This window comes from Leucoraja erinacea, chromosome 43, assembly GCF_028641065.1.
Source record: "Leucoraja erinacea ecotype New England chromosome 43, Leri_hhj_1, whole genome shotgun sequence".
NCBI lineage: Eukaryota > Metazoa > Chordata > Chondrichthyes > Rajiformes > Rajidae > Leucoraja > Leucoraja erinaceus.
This window is the reverse complement of record NC_073419.1, coordinates 304,183-319,172: the sequence shown is the minus strand read 5'-3', so window position 1 is coordinate 319,172 and position 14,990 is coordinate 304,183. Positions and strand designations below refer to the sequence as shown.

General features: G+C 49.0%; 1 protein-coding gene across 1 annotated transcript in view; it reads left to right on the top strand.

Moving 5' to 3' along the window:
* zgc:162816 (uncharacterized protein LOC571260 homolog) overlaps positions 1–14,990 on the top strand; it is a 40,925-nt gene that overhangs the window by 17,466 nt on the left and 8,469 nt on the right. Inside the window, 2 exon segments of the mRNA XM_055664684.1 lie at positions 4,342–4,522; positions 12,849–12,970. Coding sequence (XP_055520659.1) covers positions 4,342–4,522; positions 12,849–12,970 — 303 coding nt within the window.

The following is a 14,990-nucleotide window of genomic DNA, read 5'->3' as shown; positions in this document are numbered from 1 at the left end:
ATGTTGACTGTTCCTAATCAGACCCTGTTTATCCAAATGCTTATATATATTATCTCTAAGTATCCTTTCCATTAATTTTCCCACCACTGAAGTTAAACTAACAGGTCTATAATTGCTAGGTTTACTCTTAGAACCCTTTTTAAACAATGGAACAACATGCGCAGTACGCCAATCCTCGGGGACTATTCCCGTTTCTAACGATAAAGTCACGGTTCATGTTCAGAAGTGAAAGGAGCAGAATTAGGCCATTCATCCCATCAAGTCTACTCCGCCATTCAACCATGGCTGATCTATCTTTCCTTCTTAATCCCATTCTCCTGCCTTCTCCCCGTAACCCCTGACACCCGTAACAATCAACAATCTATCTATCTCTACCTTAAATATATCCATTGACAGCCTCCACAGCCGTCTGTGGCAAAGGATTCCACAGATTCACCACCCTCTGACTAAAGAAATTCCTCCTCATCTCCTGCCCAAAGGAACGTCCTTTAATTCTGAGGCTGTGAGCTCTGGTCCTCGACTCTCCCGCTAGTGGAAACATCCTCTCCACATCCACTCTATCCAGGCCTTTCACCGTTCGGTAAGTTTCAATGAGGTCCCCCCACCCGTCCTTCTAAACTCCAGCGAGTACAGGCCCAGCGCTGTCAAACGCTCCCATTCCTTTTTTTTCCATACAAAATGCTTTTATTCAGAACAAGCACAAATACAAAGTAGTAACACTGTCAAATAATGCCTATATTGGCATTTTACAAAGTTATCATATTAAAATATTAACATTTCTATCAACGATACATTCTACGTCCCGTGGTGACCAGCGTTCACGGAAGACCTCCATAGTCCCCGTGGACACCGCGTGTGTGTTCCCTCTCCAGGAGGGCGTAACCCCGGAAATGGGGCAGGCAGCCGACCTCTATGTGGCCGTCGACTGCCGGCTGCCTGGACCCGCGAATGGCCATCTTGACCAGGCCCAGGAGCAGACCGACAGCCACTCACATACATTCCTGGGATTATTCTCGTAAACCTCCTCTGGACCCTCTCGAGAGCCAGCTCGTCTTTCTGGCCGGCCTATCTCTGGGGTGACTCAACCTCTGACTCCCCAGAGCCCAAGTCAGCAACATTTTTAAAATTATGCAGGTCGACAAAAGGAGTCGGCCATTCGGCCCTTCTAGCCAGCACCGCCATTCAATGTGTTAGAAACATAGAAACATAGAAATTAGGTGCAGGAGTAGGCCATTCGGCCATTCGAGCCTGCACCGCCATTCAATATGATCATGGCTGATCATCCGACTCAGTATCCCGTACCTGCCTTCTCTCCATACCCCCTGATCCCCTTAGCCACAAGGGCCACATCTAACTCCCTCTTAAATATAGCCAATGAACTGGCCTCAACTACCCTCTGTGGCAGAGAGTTCCAGAGATTCACCACTCTCTGTGTGAAAAAAGTTCTTCTCATCTCGGTTTTAAAGGATTTTCCCCTTTATCCTTAAGCTGTGACCCCTTGTCCTGGACTTCCCTAACATCGGGAACAATCTTCCTGCATCTAGCCTGTCCAACCCCTTAAGAATTTTGTAAGTTCATGGCTGATCATGGCTGATCATCCACAATCAGTACCCCGTTCCTGCCTTCTCTCCATATCCCCAACTCCGCTATCCCTAAGAACTCTATCGAACTCTCTCTTGAAAATATCCAGAGAACCAGCCTCCACTGCCCTCTGAGGCAGAGAATTCCACAGACTCACCACTCTCTGTGTGAAAAAGTGTTTCTCGTCTCCGTTCTAAATGGCTTACTCCTTATTCTTAAACTGTGGCCCCTGGTTCTGGACTCCCCCAGCATTGGGAACATGTTTCCTGCCTCTAGCGTGCCCAAACCCTTAATAATCTTATATGTTTCAATAAGATCCCCTCTCATATCTCTAAATTCCAGCGTATACAAGCCCAGCCACTCCATTCTCTCAACATATGACAGTCCCGCCATCCTGGGAATTAACCTGGTGAACCTACGCTGCACTCCCTCGATAGCAAGAATGCTGGAGGAACTCAGCAGGTGAGGCAGCATCTATAGAGAGAAGGAATTGGTGACGTTTGGCCATGGGGTGGCAGTGCAGTCTGTGGATTGTACATGCTCCGGCATTAACTAATGACAGAGACTGCCACACACTTCTGAACACAAATCCAGATGTCCACCTCATAGATCTATAGAAAAATCGCACTAGTTCAGTTTAGTTTATATAATCCAATCAAGTCAAACTCCAGTACAATAGGTGGAGCAAAGGGGAAGATACAGAGTGCAGGATATAGTTCTCAGCATTGTAGCGCACCAGTTCCACAGACAAAGTCCAATGTCCGCAATGGGGTAGAGGTGAATCGGTTTAATTTATTGTCACGAGCACCGAGGTACACTGAAAAGAAGATCTCGTGGAAAACCCACGCAGGTCACGGGGAGACCGTGCAAACTCCGTACAGACAGCGCCCGTAGTCGGGATCGAACCCGGGTCTCCGGCGCTGCATTCGCTGTAAGGCAGCAACTCTACCGCTGAGCCACCGTGACTGCTTGAAAGATGATACATGATTACAATCGAGCCAATACTGGCAGCAATTGGTTAATTACCTATGAGTGAGCTAGCCAGACTGAAGCTCGGTGTGATGAAGGGACCTGACCCGAAATGTCATCTGTCCATTCCCTCCACAGATGCTGCCTGATCCGTTGACTTCCTCTCACACTTGATTTTTTTTGCTCATGATCCCAGCTCCTGCAGTTCGTTGTGTCCAGACTCATCCCATTTTCCAGGCCTTGACCTTGTAACCCTGTTCACTGAGGGGAGATGTGATCGACGTCTATGAAATGATGAGAGGCATAGATAGGGTAGACAGTCAGGATCTTTTTTATCCATGTGGGAATGCCAAAGGCTAGAGGGCATGGCGTTCATAAGTTCTAGGAGCAGAATTAGGCCCTTCGGCCCATCAAGTCTGCGCCATGATTAGTATGGGTGTCAAGGGGAGAAGGCAGGAGAAAGGGGTTAGCAGGGAGAGATAGATCAGCCTTGGTTGAATGGCGGAGTAGATGATGGACCAAATGACCTAATTCTTCTCCGATGACCTTATAAAAATTCAATCATGACTGATCTACCTTTCCCTCTCACCCCATTCTCTCCCCCATAACCCCTGGCACCCGTACTAATCAAGAATCTATCCATGTCTGCCTTAAAAATATCCATTGACATGGCCTCCGTCTGTGGCAATTAATTCCACAGATTCACCACCCTCTGACTAAAGAAATTCCTCCTCATCTCCTTCCTAAAGGAAGGTCCTTTTATTCTGAGGCTGCGGCCTCTGGTCCTAGACTCCCCCACTAGTGGAGCCATCCTCTCCACATCCACTCTATCCAGGCCTTTCACGTTAAAGTGTCTATGGGCCAAGTTTCTATGAGATGTGCGGGGACATGTTTTTACACAGAGGGTGGTGGGTGCCTGGAACGTGCTGCCAAGGGGTGGTGGTGGAGGCAGACATGATAGTGGCATTACAGAGGCTTGTAGACAGGCACATGGATATTCAGCCAATACATGCAGGCAGAGGAGATTAGTGAGTGAGTGAGGGAATGAATGATGAATAAATTAATATTTTATTGTCACATGTAACGTCACAGTGAAATTCTTTGCTTGCATCCCTAAGGTATACTACTAGCCGCCACATAAAGGACGCTGATAATAGACAATAGACAATAGGTGCAGGAGTCGGCCATTTGGCCCTTCGAGCCAGCACCACCATGCAATGTGATCATGGCTGATCATCCACAATCAGTACCCGGTTCCTGCCTTCTCCCCATATCCCCTGACTCCGCTATTTTTAAGAGCCCTATCTTAAAAGCATCCAGAGAATTCCACAGACTCACCACTCTCTGTGAGAAAAAGTGTTTCCTCGTCTCCGTTCTAAATGGCTTACCCCTTATTCTTAAACTGTGGCCCCTGGTTCTGGACTCCCCCAACATCGGGAACATGTTTCCTGCCTCTAGTGTGTCCAAGAACATGTTTCCTGCCTCTGCAGTGTGTCCAAGCCCTTAACAATCTTATATGTTTCAATGAGATCCCCTCTCATCCTTCTAAACTGCAGAGTGTACAAGCCCAGTTGCTCCAGTCTCTCAGCATATGACAGTCCCGTCAACCCGGGAATTAACCTTGTGAACCTACGCTGCACTCCCTCAATAGCAACCACTATTGGTTACAAAGATACACCGTATCCACGCCAGGTCATCACAGAAACAGGCCCTTCGGCCCACAATGTCTGTGCAGGACATGATGCCAAGATGCCGCCAACACTGTTCTTAACACATTTCCTTCTTGCCCAGCTGGGGTTCGACCTGAAGACTCGGCTGCGTTGAGCCTGGCGAAGTGTATAGTAGACAGCGAGGCACTGGAGCTGGTGGGAGTGTACGCTCACTGTGGAAACTCCTATGATGCGGCTGGCATTCCGGACATCCAGGCAGTGGCCCTGGAAACTACCATGGCCACGTTGAAATTTGTGGAGAAGTATGAACGATCGTGCCATATATTTTATCAATGCTTCAACAGTACTTTTTAAATCCATGTACCGAGATATCGTGTTGGGGGGAGTCCAGAACCAGGGGCCACAGTTTAAGAATAAGGCGTAAGCCATTTAGAACGGAGATGAGGAAACACTTTTTCTCACAGAGAGTTGTGAGTCTGTGGAATTCTCTGCCCCAGAGGGCAGTGGAGGCCGGTTCTCAAGAGAGAACTAGATAGGGCTCTTAAAAATAGCGGAGTCAGGGGATATGGGGAGAAGGCAGGAACGGGGTACTGATTGGGGATGATCAGCCATGATCACATTGAATGGGCGGTGCTGGCTCGAAGGGCCGAATGGCCTACTCCTGCACCTATTGTCTATTGTCTGTTGTCTTTCTATCGTGAAATTCAGTCAAATCGTAGATAGACACAAAAAGCCGGAGTAACTCAGCGGGTCAGGCAGCAATTCTGGAGAAAAGGAATAGGTGACGTTTCAGGTCATAAGGGATAGGGGTAGAATTAGGCCATTCGGTCCATCAAGTCTACTTCACCATTCAATCATGGCTGATCTTTCTCTCCCTCCTAACCCCATATGGGAGGAAACACGGGTCCAGACAGGTCTTCAGACCCGACCTGTCACAACCCAAAACATCATCTATTCCTGTTCTCCAGAGATGCCGTCTGACCCGCTGAGTTACTCCAGCTTTTTGTGTTTATCTTCAGTTTAAACCAGCATCTGCAGTTCCTTCCAGGAAAATCATACGATACTTAGTTTAGTTTAGGGATACAGCGTGGAAACAGGCCCTTCGACCCACTGAGTCCGCACCGACCAGCGACCTCCGTACACGAACACCATCCCACACACAGAAGAGACAATTTACAATTTTGCTGAAGCCAATTAACCTACAAACTTTTTTAAGAGGGAACTGGAGATGTGGAGAATCGAAGGTTACACAAAAAAGCTGTGCAGGAGTAGGGGTTCAGGCCCTTCGAAGGAAATAGGCACGTTTCGGGCCGAAATTCTATGTGATAAGGGTTTCGGCCCGAAACGTTGCCTATCATCCATAGATGCTGCTGCACCCGCTGAGTTTCTCCAGCTTTTTTGTGTAACCTAACCTACAAACTTGTCCATCTTTGGAGTGTGGGAGGAAAGTGAGTAGGTGCAGGAGTAGGCCATTCGGCCCTTCGACCAGCACTGCCATTCAATGTGATCATGGCTGATCATCCCCAATCAGTACCCCGTTCCTGCCTTCTCCCCATATCCCCTGACTCCGCTATCTTTCAGAGCCCTATCTAGCTCTCTCTTGATAGTATCCAGAGAAACAGCCTCCACCGCCCTCTGAGGCAGAGAATTCCACAGACTCACAACTCTCTGTGAGTTCCGCTGAGTTACTCCAGCTTTTTGTGTCTCTTTTTGATCCAAACTAAACCAAACTAGACTAGCCTAGCCCCTTGTGATTTTATGCTCTCCTATAAGGAGCTGAAGGGTTTTCTTCTGCAGAAACTTTTTAGATGCAGTCAAAGTAACGACTTCTTCCATCGACCCAGCCTGAAGGGTAAAACTCCGGTTTAGTGCCACAGACATCTTCAGGGACAGATCTTGGTTATAATATCTACTTTGAGCTCAATCACCCTCAAACAGCAGAGAAGGGGAAGAGAGCAAAGGTTGGGGGGGGTGACGAAGGCCAGTGAAATCAGCCTGTAGCAACCCTGTAAAAGCGCGGTGCTTTCATTCCAGCACTTGTTAAGTGTTTAATAACTTCTTGTGACACATCCTGCCTGCCTGCCTGCCTCTTCTCCCGCTCCTGCCCTTAGGCTTTAGTGCCATGATCTTTTTATAGCTCCATGCAGGTACCACGACCTTACAATTACTACCTGCCTTTGATGTCTCGGTGGAATTCCCCATTGGGCGGCACGGTGGCGCAGCGATAAAGTCGCTGCCTTGCAGCGCCGGAGACCCCGGTTCGATCCCGACTGCGGGTGCTGTCAGTGTGGAAACAGGCCCTTCGGCCCATCGAGTCCACGCCGACCAGCGATCACCCTGGATCACCAGGTGCGACAAAGGTTCACCTGTATCTCCTCCAACCTCATCTACTGCATCCGCTGCTCTAGATGCCAGCTGATTTACATCGGGGAGACTAAGCGGAGATTGGGCGATCGTTTCGCCGAACACCTCCGCTCGGTCCGCAATAACCTACCTGACCTCCCGGTGGCTCAGCACTTCAACTCCCCCTCCCATTCCCAATCCGACCGCTCTGTCCTGGGTCTCCTCCATTGCCAGAGTGAGCAACACCGGAAATTGGAGGAACAGCACCTCATATTCCGCCTGGGTTGCTTGCGTCCGGATGGCATGAACGTTGAATTCTCCCAATTTTCCTAACCCTTGCTGTCTCCTCCCCTTCCTTAACCCTCGAGCTGTCTCCTCCCAGCCCCCCCCCCCCCCTCGGGCTCCTCCTCCTCCCTTTTTCCTTCCTTCTCCCCCCCCCCCCCACCCCCCATCAGTCTGAAGAAGGGTTTCGGCCCGAAACGTCGCCTATTTCCTTTGCTCCATGGATGCTGCGGCACCCGCTGAGTTTCTCCAGCATTTTCGTGTACCTTCGATCACCCATATACTAGTTTTATCCTGCACATTAGAAACAGTTTTCAGAAGCCAAGTAAATTCATGTTCAAATGTTAGAGGAGCAGAATTAGGCCATTCAGCCCACCAGGCCTACTCCGCTATTCAATCATGGCTGATCTATCTTTCCCTCTCAACCCCATTCTCCTGCCTTCTCCCCATAACCCCTGCACCCCCACTAATCAAATTAACCTATAAACCTGAAGGTAAAGGGAAATGTTGGAGAAACTCAGCGGGTGAGGAAGCATCTATGGAGCGAAGGAATAGGTGACGTTTTGGGTCGGGACGTCATCTATTCGGGACCTTGGGTCTCGACCCAAAACATCACCTATTCCTTCGCTCCATAGATGCTGCCTCACCCCGCTGAGTTCTTCCAGCATTTTTGTCGACCTTCGATTTATTCCAGCATCTGCAGTTCTTTCTTAAACCTACGAACCTGCACGTGTTTGGAGTGTGGGAGGAAACCGGAGCACCCGGAGAAAACCCACGCAGGTCACGGGGCGAACGTACAAACGCCGCACAGCCGCACAGACGGTAGTCAGGATGGAACACGGGTCTCTGGCGCTGTGAGGCTGCAACTCTACTGCTGCGCCACTGTGTAATGTGTGCTCGATTTGATTCCAACTTTACCCTGAGGGGCGTGACTGATTACTGGGTGTTACAGAGGGGGCTATCCTTTGATCAAGGATATCCTGTGAGAATGTGCTGACCATGTAACACTCCTATGTGAGAGGCCACAAGAAGAATAAGGGGTAAGCCATTTAGAACGGAGACGAGGAAACACTTTTTCTCACAGAGAGTTGTCTGTGGAATTCTCTGCCTCAGAGTGCGGTTCTCTGGATACTTTCAAGAGAGAGCTCTTAAAGATAGCGGTGTCAGGGGATATGGGGAGACGGCAGGAACGGGGTACTGATTGGGGATGATCAGCCATGATCACATTGAATGGCGGTGCTGGCTAGAAGGGCCAAATGGCCTACTCCTGCACCTATTGTCTATTGTTTCTTGCCACGAAGACATTTAAACTCAGAAGCATCTCTATCTCTCTCTCTCTCTCATCCCTGTTGCTACCTCCCCGGTTTTATATGAGTCACGGCGGAAACAGTCCCAAACAGATTTGTGCAGCTCCACAATATGTGGCCCATCAGAGGCAGGGCCATTAGTAATAGCACAGCACACAGTTGCATTTTATTAGTTCCAGGAAAGAGCCAGGTTTTTCTAATTTACTGGGTTGGCAGTAATCTGTGTTGGAGCCGCTGTCTGCTGTGTTCAGCGGAGTGGGGGAGGGGTCATCTGGATGAACAGCATTCGGATCATCACCACTTTTCTGTTCTCCTTTGTAGAACATATGGGCGGCGCGGTGGCGCAGCGGTTTGATCCCGACTACGGGTGCTGTCTGTACGGAGTTTGTACGCTCTCCCCGTGACCTGCGTGGGTTTTCATGAGATCTTCGGTTTCCTCCCACACTCCACACCTCCCATGCATGTTTGTAGGTTAATTGGCTTGGCATAAATGTAGAAAATTCCCCCTAGTGTGTGTAGGATGGTGTTAATGTGCGGGGATCGCTGGTCGGCGCGGACACGGTGGGCCGAAGGGTCTTTTTCCGCGCTGTATCTCTAAACCAAACTAAACTAAACAGCACAGTAGACACAGAGTGCTGGAGTAACTCAGCGGGTCAGGCAGCATCTGTGGAGAGCATGGATAGGTGACGTTTCACAGAGTGCTGGAGTAACTCAGTGGGTCAGGCAGCATCTGTGGAGAACATGGATAGGTGACGTTTCACAGAGTGCTGGAGTAACTCAGCGGGTCAGGCAGCATCTGTGGAGAACATGGATAGGTGACGTTTCACAGAGTGCTGGAGTAACTCAGCGGGTCAGGCAGCATCTGTGGAGAACATGGATAGGTGACGTTTCACAGAGTGCTGGAGTAACTCAGCGGGTCAGGCAGCATCTGTGGAGAACATGGATAGGTGACGTTTCACAGAGTGCTGGAGCAACTCAGCGGGTCAGCCAGCACCTGTGGAGAACATGGATAGGTGACGTTTCACAGAGTGCTGGAGTAACTCAGTGGGTCAGGCAGCATCTGTGGAGAACATGGATAGGTGACGCTTCACAGAGTGATGGAGTAACTCAGCGGGTCAGGCAGCATCTGTGGAGAGAACATGGATAGGTGACGTTCACAGAGTGCTGGAGTAATTCAGCGGGTCAGGCAGCATCTGTGGAGAACATGGATAGGTGACGTTCACAGAGTGCTGGAGTAATTCAGCGGGTCAGGCAGCATCTATGGAGCGAAGGAAATAGGCAACGTTTCGGGTCAAAACCCTTCTTCAGACGGATGTAGGGTGGCGAGGGGGGCGGGAAGAAGAAAGGAAAAGGAGGAGCCAGAGGGCTGAGGGAGAGCTGAGAAGGGGAGGAGACTATAAGGGCTACCGGAAATTGGAGAAGTCTAGGGCCAATTTTTACATTTACCAAGCCAATTAACCTACATACCTGTACGTCTTTGGAGTGTGGAAGGAAACCAAAGATCTCGTACAAACTCCACACAGACAGTACCCGTCGTCAGGATGGAATCTGGGTCTCTGGCGCTGTGAGGCAGCAACTCTACCGCTGTGCCACTGTGGTGACAAGCAATTTTCACACAGAGAGCGGTGGGTGTATGGAACAAGTTGCCAGCGGATGTAGTTGAGGCTGGGACAATAACAACATTTAAAAGACATTGGGACAGGTACATGGATAGGAAAGGTTTCGAGGAATATTAGCCAAACAGGGACAGGTAGAACTCACTGCCACAGACGGCTGTGGAGGCCAGGTCAATAGATATTAATAAGGTGGAGATTGATAGGTTCTTGATTAGTACGGGTGTCAGGGGTTATGGGGAGAAGGCAGGAGAATGGATCTGAGAGGGAGAGATGGATCAGCCATGATTGAATGGCACATATGCATCTCGTATGTGTATGTGACAAATAAACTTGACTTGAATTGACTTGAGTACCTGTAGTAGATTTGATGGGCCAAATGGCCTAATTCTACTCCAACGGCTTATGAACTAGGTGGGATTAGTGTAGGTAGGGCATCTCTCTAAGTGGCCTAATTCTGCTCCTATCACTTATGGCCTTATAGAAACATAGAAATTAGGTGCAGGAGTAGGCCATTCGGCCCTTCGAGCCTGCACCGCCATTCAATATGATCATGGCTGATCATCCAACTCAGTATCCCGTACCTGCCTTCTCTCCATACCCCCTAATCCCCTTAGCCACAAGGGACACATCTAACTCCCTCTTAAATATAGGCAATGAACTGGCCTCAACTACCCTCTGTGGCAGAGAGTTCCAGAGATTCACCACTCTCTGTGTGAAAAAAGTTCTTCTCATCTCGGTTTTAAAGGATTCCCCCCTTATCCTTAAGCTGTGACCCCTTGTCCTGGACTTCCCTAACATCGGGAACAATCTTCCTGCATCTAGCCTGTCCAACCCCTTAAGAATTTTGTAAGTTTCTATAAGATCCCCTCTCAATCTCCTAAATTCTAGAGAGTATAAACCAAGTCTATCCAGTCTTTCTTCATAAGACAGTCCTGACCTTATAAGGATCTGACAGTCCTTATGATCATAGCCGGCATGGGCAAGTTGGGCCTAAGAGCCTGTTTTCATGCCCACTATGATAAGTAATAAGAGAAACAATTGCCATCAGTTCAAAGTGAAAGATCTCACTTTGCCCCGCACTACGTTCCTGGAATCTGGACCTTGTAATGACTGTAGTGTTGGAAGCCTAGATTGAAACAAGCATATCCTGTGTAGGAAGGAACTGCACGGTGGCGCAGCGGTAGAGTTGCTGCCTTACAGCGCTTGCAGCGCCAGAGACCCGGGTTCAATCCCGACTACTGGATCACACGTGTGGTAAATTGGATTAGTAAGTATGCAGATGATACTAAGATAGGGGGTGTTGTGGATAATGAAGCAGATTTTCAAAGTCTACAGAGAGATTTAGGCCATTTGGAAGAATGGGCTGAAAGATGGCAGATGGAGTTTAATGCTGATAAGTGTGAGGTGCTACATCTTCGCAGGACAAATCAAAATAGGACGTACATGGTAAACGGTAGCGAATTGAGGAATGCAGGTGAACATAGGGATCTAGGAATAACTGTGCACAGTTCCCTGAAGGTGGAATCTCATGTAGATAGGGTGGTAAAGAAAGCTTTTGGTGTGCTGGCCTTTATAAATCAGAGCATTGAGTATAGAAGTTGGGATGTAATGTTAAAATTGTACAAGGCATTGGTGAGGCCAATTCTGGAGTATGGGGTACAATTTTGGTCGCTTAATTATAGGATGTCAACAAAATAGAGAGAGTACAGAGGAGATTTACTAGAATGTTGCCTGGGTTTCAGCAACTAAGTTACAGAGAAAGGTTGAACAAGTTAGGTCTTTATTCTCTGGAGCGCAGAAGGTTAAGGGGGGACTTGATAGAGGTCTTTAAAATGATGAGAGGGATAGACAGAGTTGACGTGGATAAGCTTTTCCCACTGAGAGTAGGGAAGATTCAAACAAGAGGACATGACTTGAGAATTAAGGGACAGAAGTTTAGGGGTAACATGAGGGGGAACTTCTTTACTCAGAGAGTGGTAGCTGTGTGGAATGGGCTTCCAGTGGAAGTGGTGGAGGCAGGTTCGATTTTATCATTTAAAAATAAATTGGATAGTTATATGGACGGGAAAGGAATGGAGGGTTATGGTCTGAGCGCAGGTAGACGGGACTAGATGAGAGTGAGTGTTCGGCACGGACTAGAAGGACCGAGATGGCCTGTTTCCATGCTGTAATTGTTATATGGTTATATGGTTACGGGTGCTGTCTGTACGGAGTTTGAACGTTCTCCCCGTGACCTGCGTGGGTTTTCTCCAAGATCTTTGGTTTCCTCCCCCACACTCCAAAGACGTGCAGGTTTGTAGATTAATTGGCTTGGTATGTAAATTTTTTTTTTTAATTTTCTCTGGCATGTGCGGGATAGTGTTAAAGGCCTTTTTAATGGGCAAAATTAGGGCACATGGTATTGGGGGTAGAGTGCTGACATGGATAGAGAAGTGGTTAACAGACAGGAAACAAAGAGTAGGGATTAACGGGTCCCTTTCAAAATGGCAGGCAGTGACTAGTGGGGTACCGCAAGGCTCGGTGCTGGGTCCGCAGCTATTTGCAATATACATCAATGATTTGGATGAAGGGATTCAAAGTAACATTAGCAAATTTGCAGATGACACAAACATTAGCAAATTTGCAGATGACACAAAGCTGGGTGGCAGTGTGAACTGTGAGGAGGATGTTATGAGAATGCAGGGTGACTTGGACAGGTTGGGGTGTGGGCAGATGCATGGCAGATGCAGTTTAATGCGGATAAATGTGAGGTTATCCATTTTGGTAGCAAAAACAGGAAGGCAGGTTATTATCTAAATGGCGTCAAGTTGGGAAAAGGGGAAGTACAATGGGATCTGGGGGTCCTTGTTCATCAGTCTATGAAAGTAAGCACGCTGGTTACTATCTGATTACGGAATTAGGTCTAGAAAGTGGGACAGGGCCCTTCAGTGTGCGGGGATTGCTGGTCGGCACGGACCCGGTGGGCCGAAGGGCCTGTTTCCGCGCTGTATCTCGAAACTAAACTAAACTGCAGATGCTGGTTTATGCCGATGATGGACGCAGAATGCTGGAGTAACTAACTAATCTCTCTGTCTCTGCAGGTTGGAGAGGGCGGGCGTGAAGTGTCCTCGCAGTAGTATTGGCTCAACACCCACCTGTAGTCACCCCGTGCCAGAGATGGGGCGCCTCAACGAACTCCACCCTGGCAACTACATCTTTTACGGTGAGAACTACTTGCTTTATTGTCATGGAGTCATCAGGCACGGAGACAGGCCCTTCGGCCCAACTCGTCCATGCCGACCAAGGTGCCCAATCCCTTTTACCCGCGTTTGACCCATACACCTCCCAACCGCACTAAAGGTTGCCTCACGCTGCCTCGGCAAGGCCAGCAGCATAATCAAGGACCAGTCCCACCCTGGTCAATCCCTCTTCTCCCCTCTCCCATCAAGCAAGAGATACAAGTAGATTGTTAAGGGCTTGGACACGCTAGAGGCAGGAAACATGTTCCCGATGTTGGGGGAGCCCAGAACCAGGGGCCACAGTTTAAGAATAAGGAGTAAGCCACTTAGAACGGAGACGAGGAAACACTTTTTCTCACAGAGAGTGGTGAGTCTGTGGAATTCTCTGCCTCCTGTGGAGGCCAGTTCTCTGGATGCTTTCAAGAGAGAGCTAGATAGGTCTCTTAAAGATAGCGGAGTCAGGGGGTATGGGGAGAAGGCAGGAACGGGGTACTGATTGTGGATGATCAGCCATGATCACATTGAATGGCGTTGCTGGCTCGAAGGGCCAAATGGCCTACTCCTGCACCTATTGTCTATTGTCTAAGTGTGAAAAGGCACACCTTCAGTTTCAGGGATAGTTTCTTCCCAGCTGTTATCAGGCAGCTGAACCTTCCCATCACCGACTAGAGAGTGGTCCTGACCCACCCATCTACCTCATTGGAGACCCTCGGAGACCCATTGGAGACTTTGCTGGCTTTACCTTGCACTAAACGTTATTCCCTTATCATGTATCTGTACACTGTGAATGGCTCGATCGTAATCATGCTAGATTCAGGAAACATGTTCCCAATGTTGGGGGAGTCCAGAACCAGGGGCCACAGTTCTAAGAATAAAGGGGCGGCTTTTTAAAACTGAGATGTGAAAAAAACGTTTCCACCCAGAGAGTTGTGAATTTATGGAATTCTCTGCCACAGAGGGCAGTGGAGGCCAAGTCACTGGATGGATTTAAGAGAGAGTTAGATCGAGCTCTAGGGGCTAGTGGAGTCAAGGGATACGGGGAGAAGGCAGGCACGGGTTATTGATTGTGGATGATCAGCCATGATCACAATGAATGACTGTGCAGGCTCGAAGGGCCGAATGGCCTCCTCCTGCATCTATTTCCTATGTTTCGATGTTTAAACCTGCACGTCTTTGCAATGTGGAGGGAAACCCTCGCGGTCACAGGGAGAGTGTGGAAAAGTTGCGCAGACATCATCCGCTCAGGATTGAACCCGTGTCTCTGGCGCTGCACGGCAGCAGCTTCACCGCTGCACCACTGTGCCACCCCAAATGAGTTGGCAAACATCCAAATTACTGCGAGTGTAATTTGGATGAAGTGTCGGGTGTTGCGATAAGGCCATGGTCACATTGAATGGCGGTGCTGGCTCGAAGGGCCGAATGGCCTCCTCCTGCACCCATTGTCTGTTGTCTGAGGCTGGAGATTGTGGTTGATAGGGAGAGATTGATCAGCCATGATCGAATGGCGGGGTAGACGCGATGGGCCGAATGGCTCCTATCACTTTTTAATGATCCTGTGCATTATAAAACATCGAACAGCACAGTACAAGAAAGGGCCCTTCGGCCCACAATGTCTGTTCGCAGGAGTCAGATACTTTTTCAGGGCGGCACGGTGGCGCAGCGGTAGAGCTGCTGCCTCACAGCGCTGGAGACCCGGGTTCGATCCCGACTACGGGTGCTGTCGTTACGGAGTTTGTACGTTTTCCCCGTGACCTGCGTGGGTTTTCACCGGGTGCTCTGGTTTCCTCCCACACTCTAAAGAACCATCCTACCACAACCAGAGAGCAGTGCTGAACTACTATCTACCTTGGCTATCTTTGATCGGAGTTTACTGGATTTACCTTGCACTAAACGTTATTCCCTTATCATGTATCTGTACACTGTGGAATGGCTCGATTGTAATCATGTATTGTCTTTCCACTGACTGGTTAGCGCGCAACAAAAGCTTTTCACTGTACCTCGGTA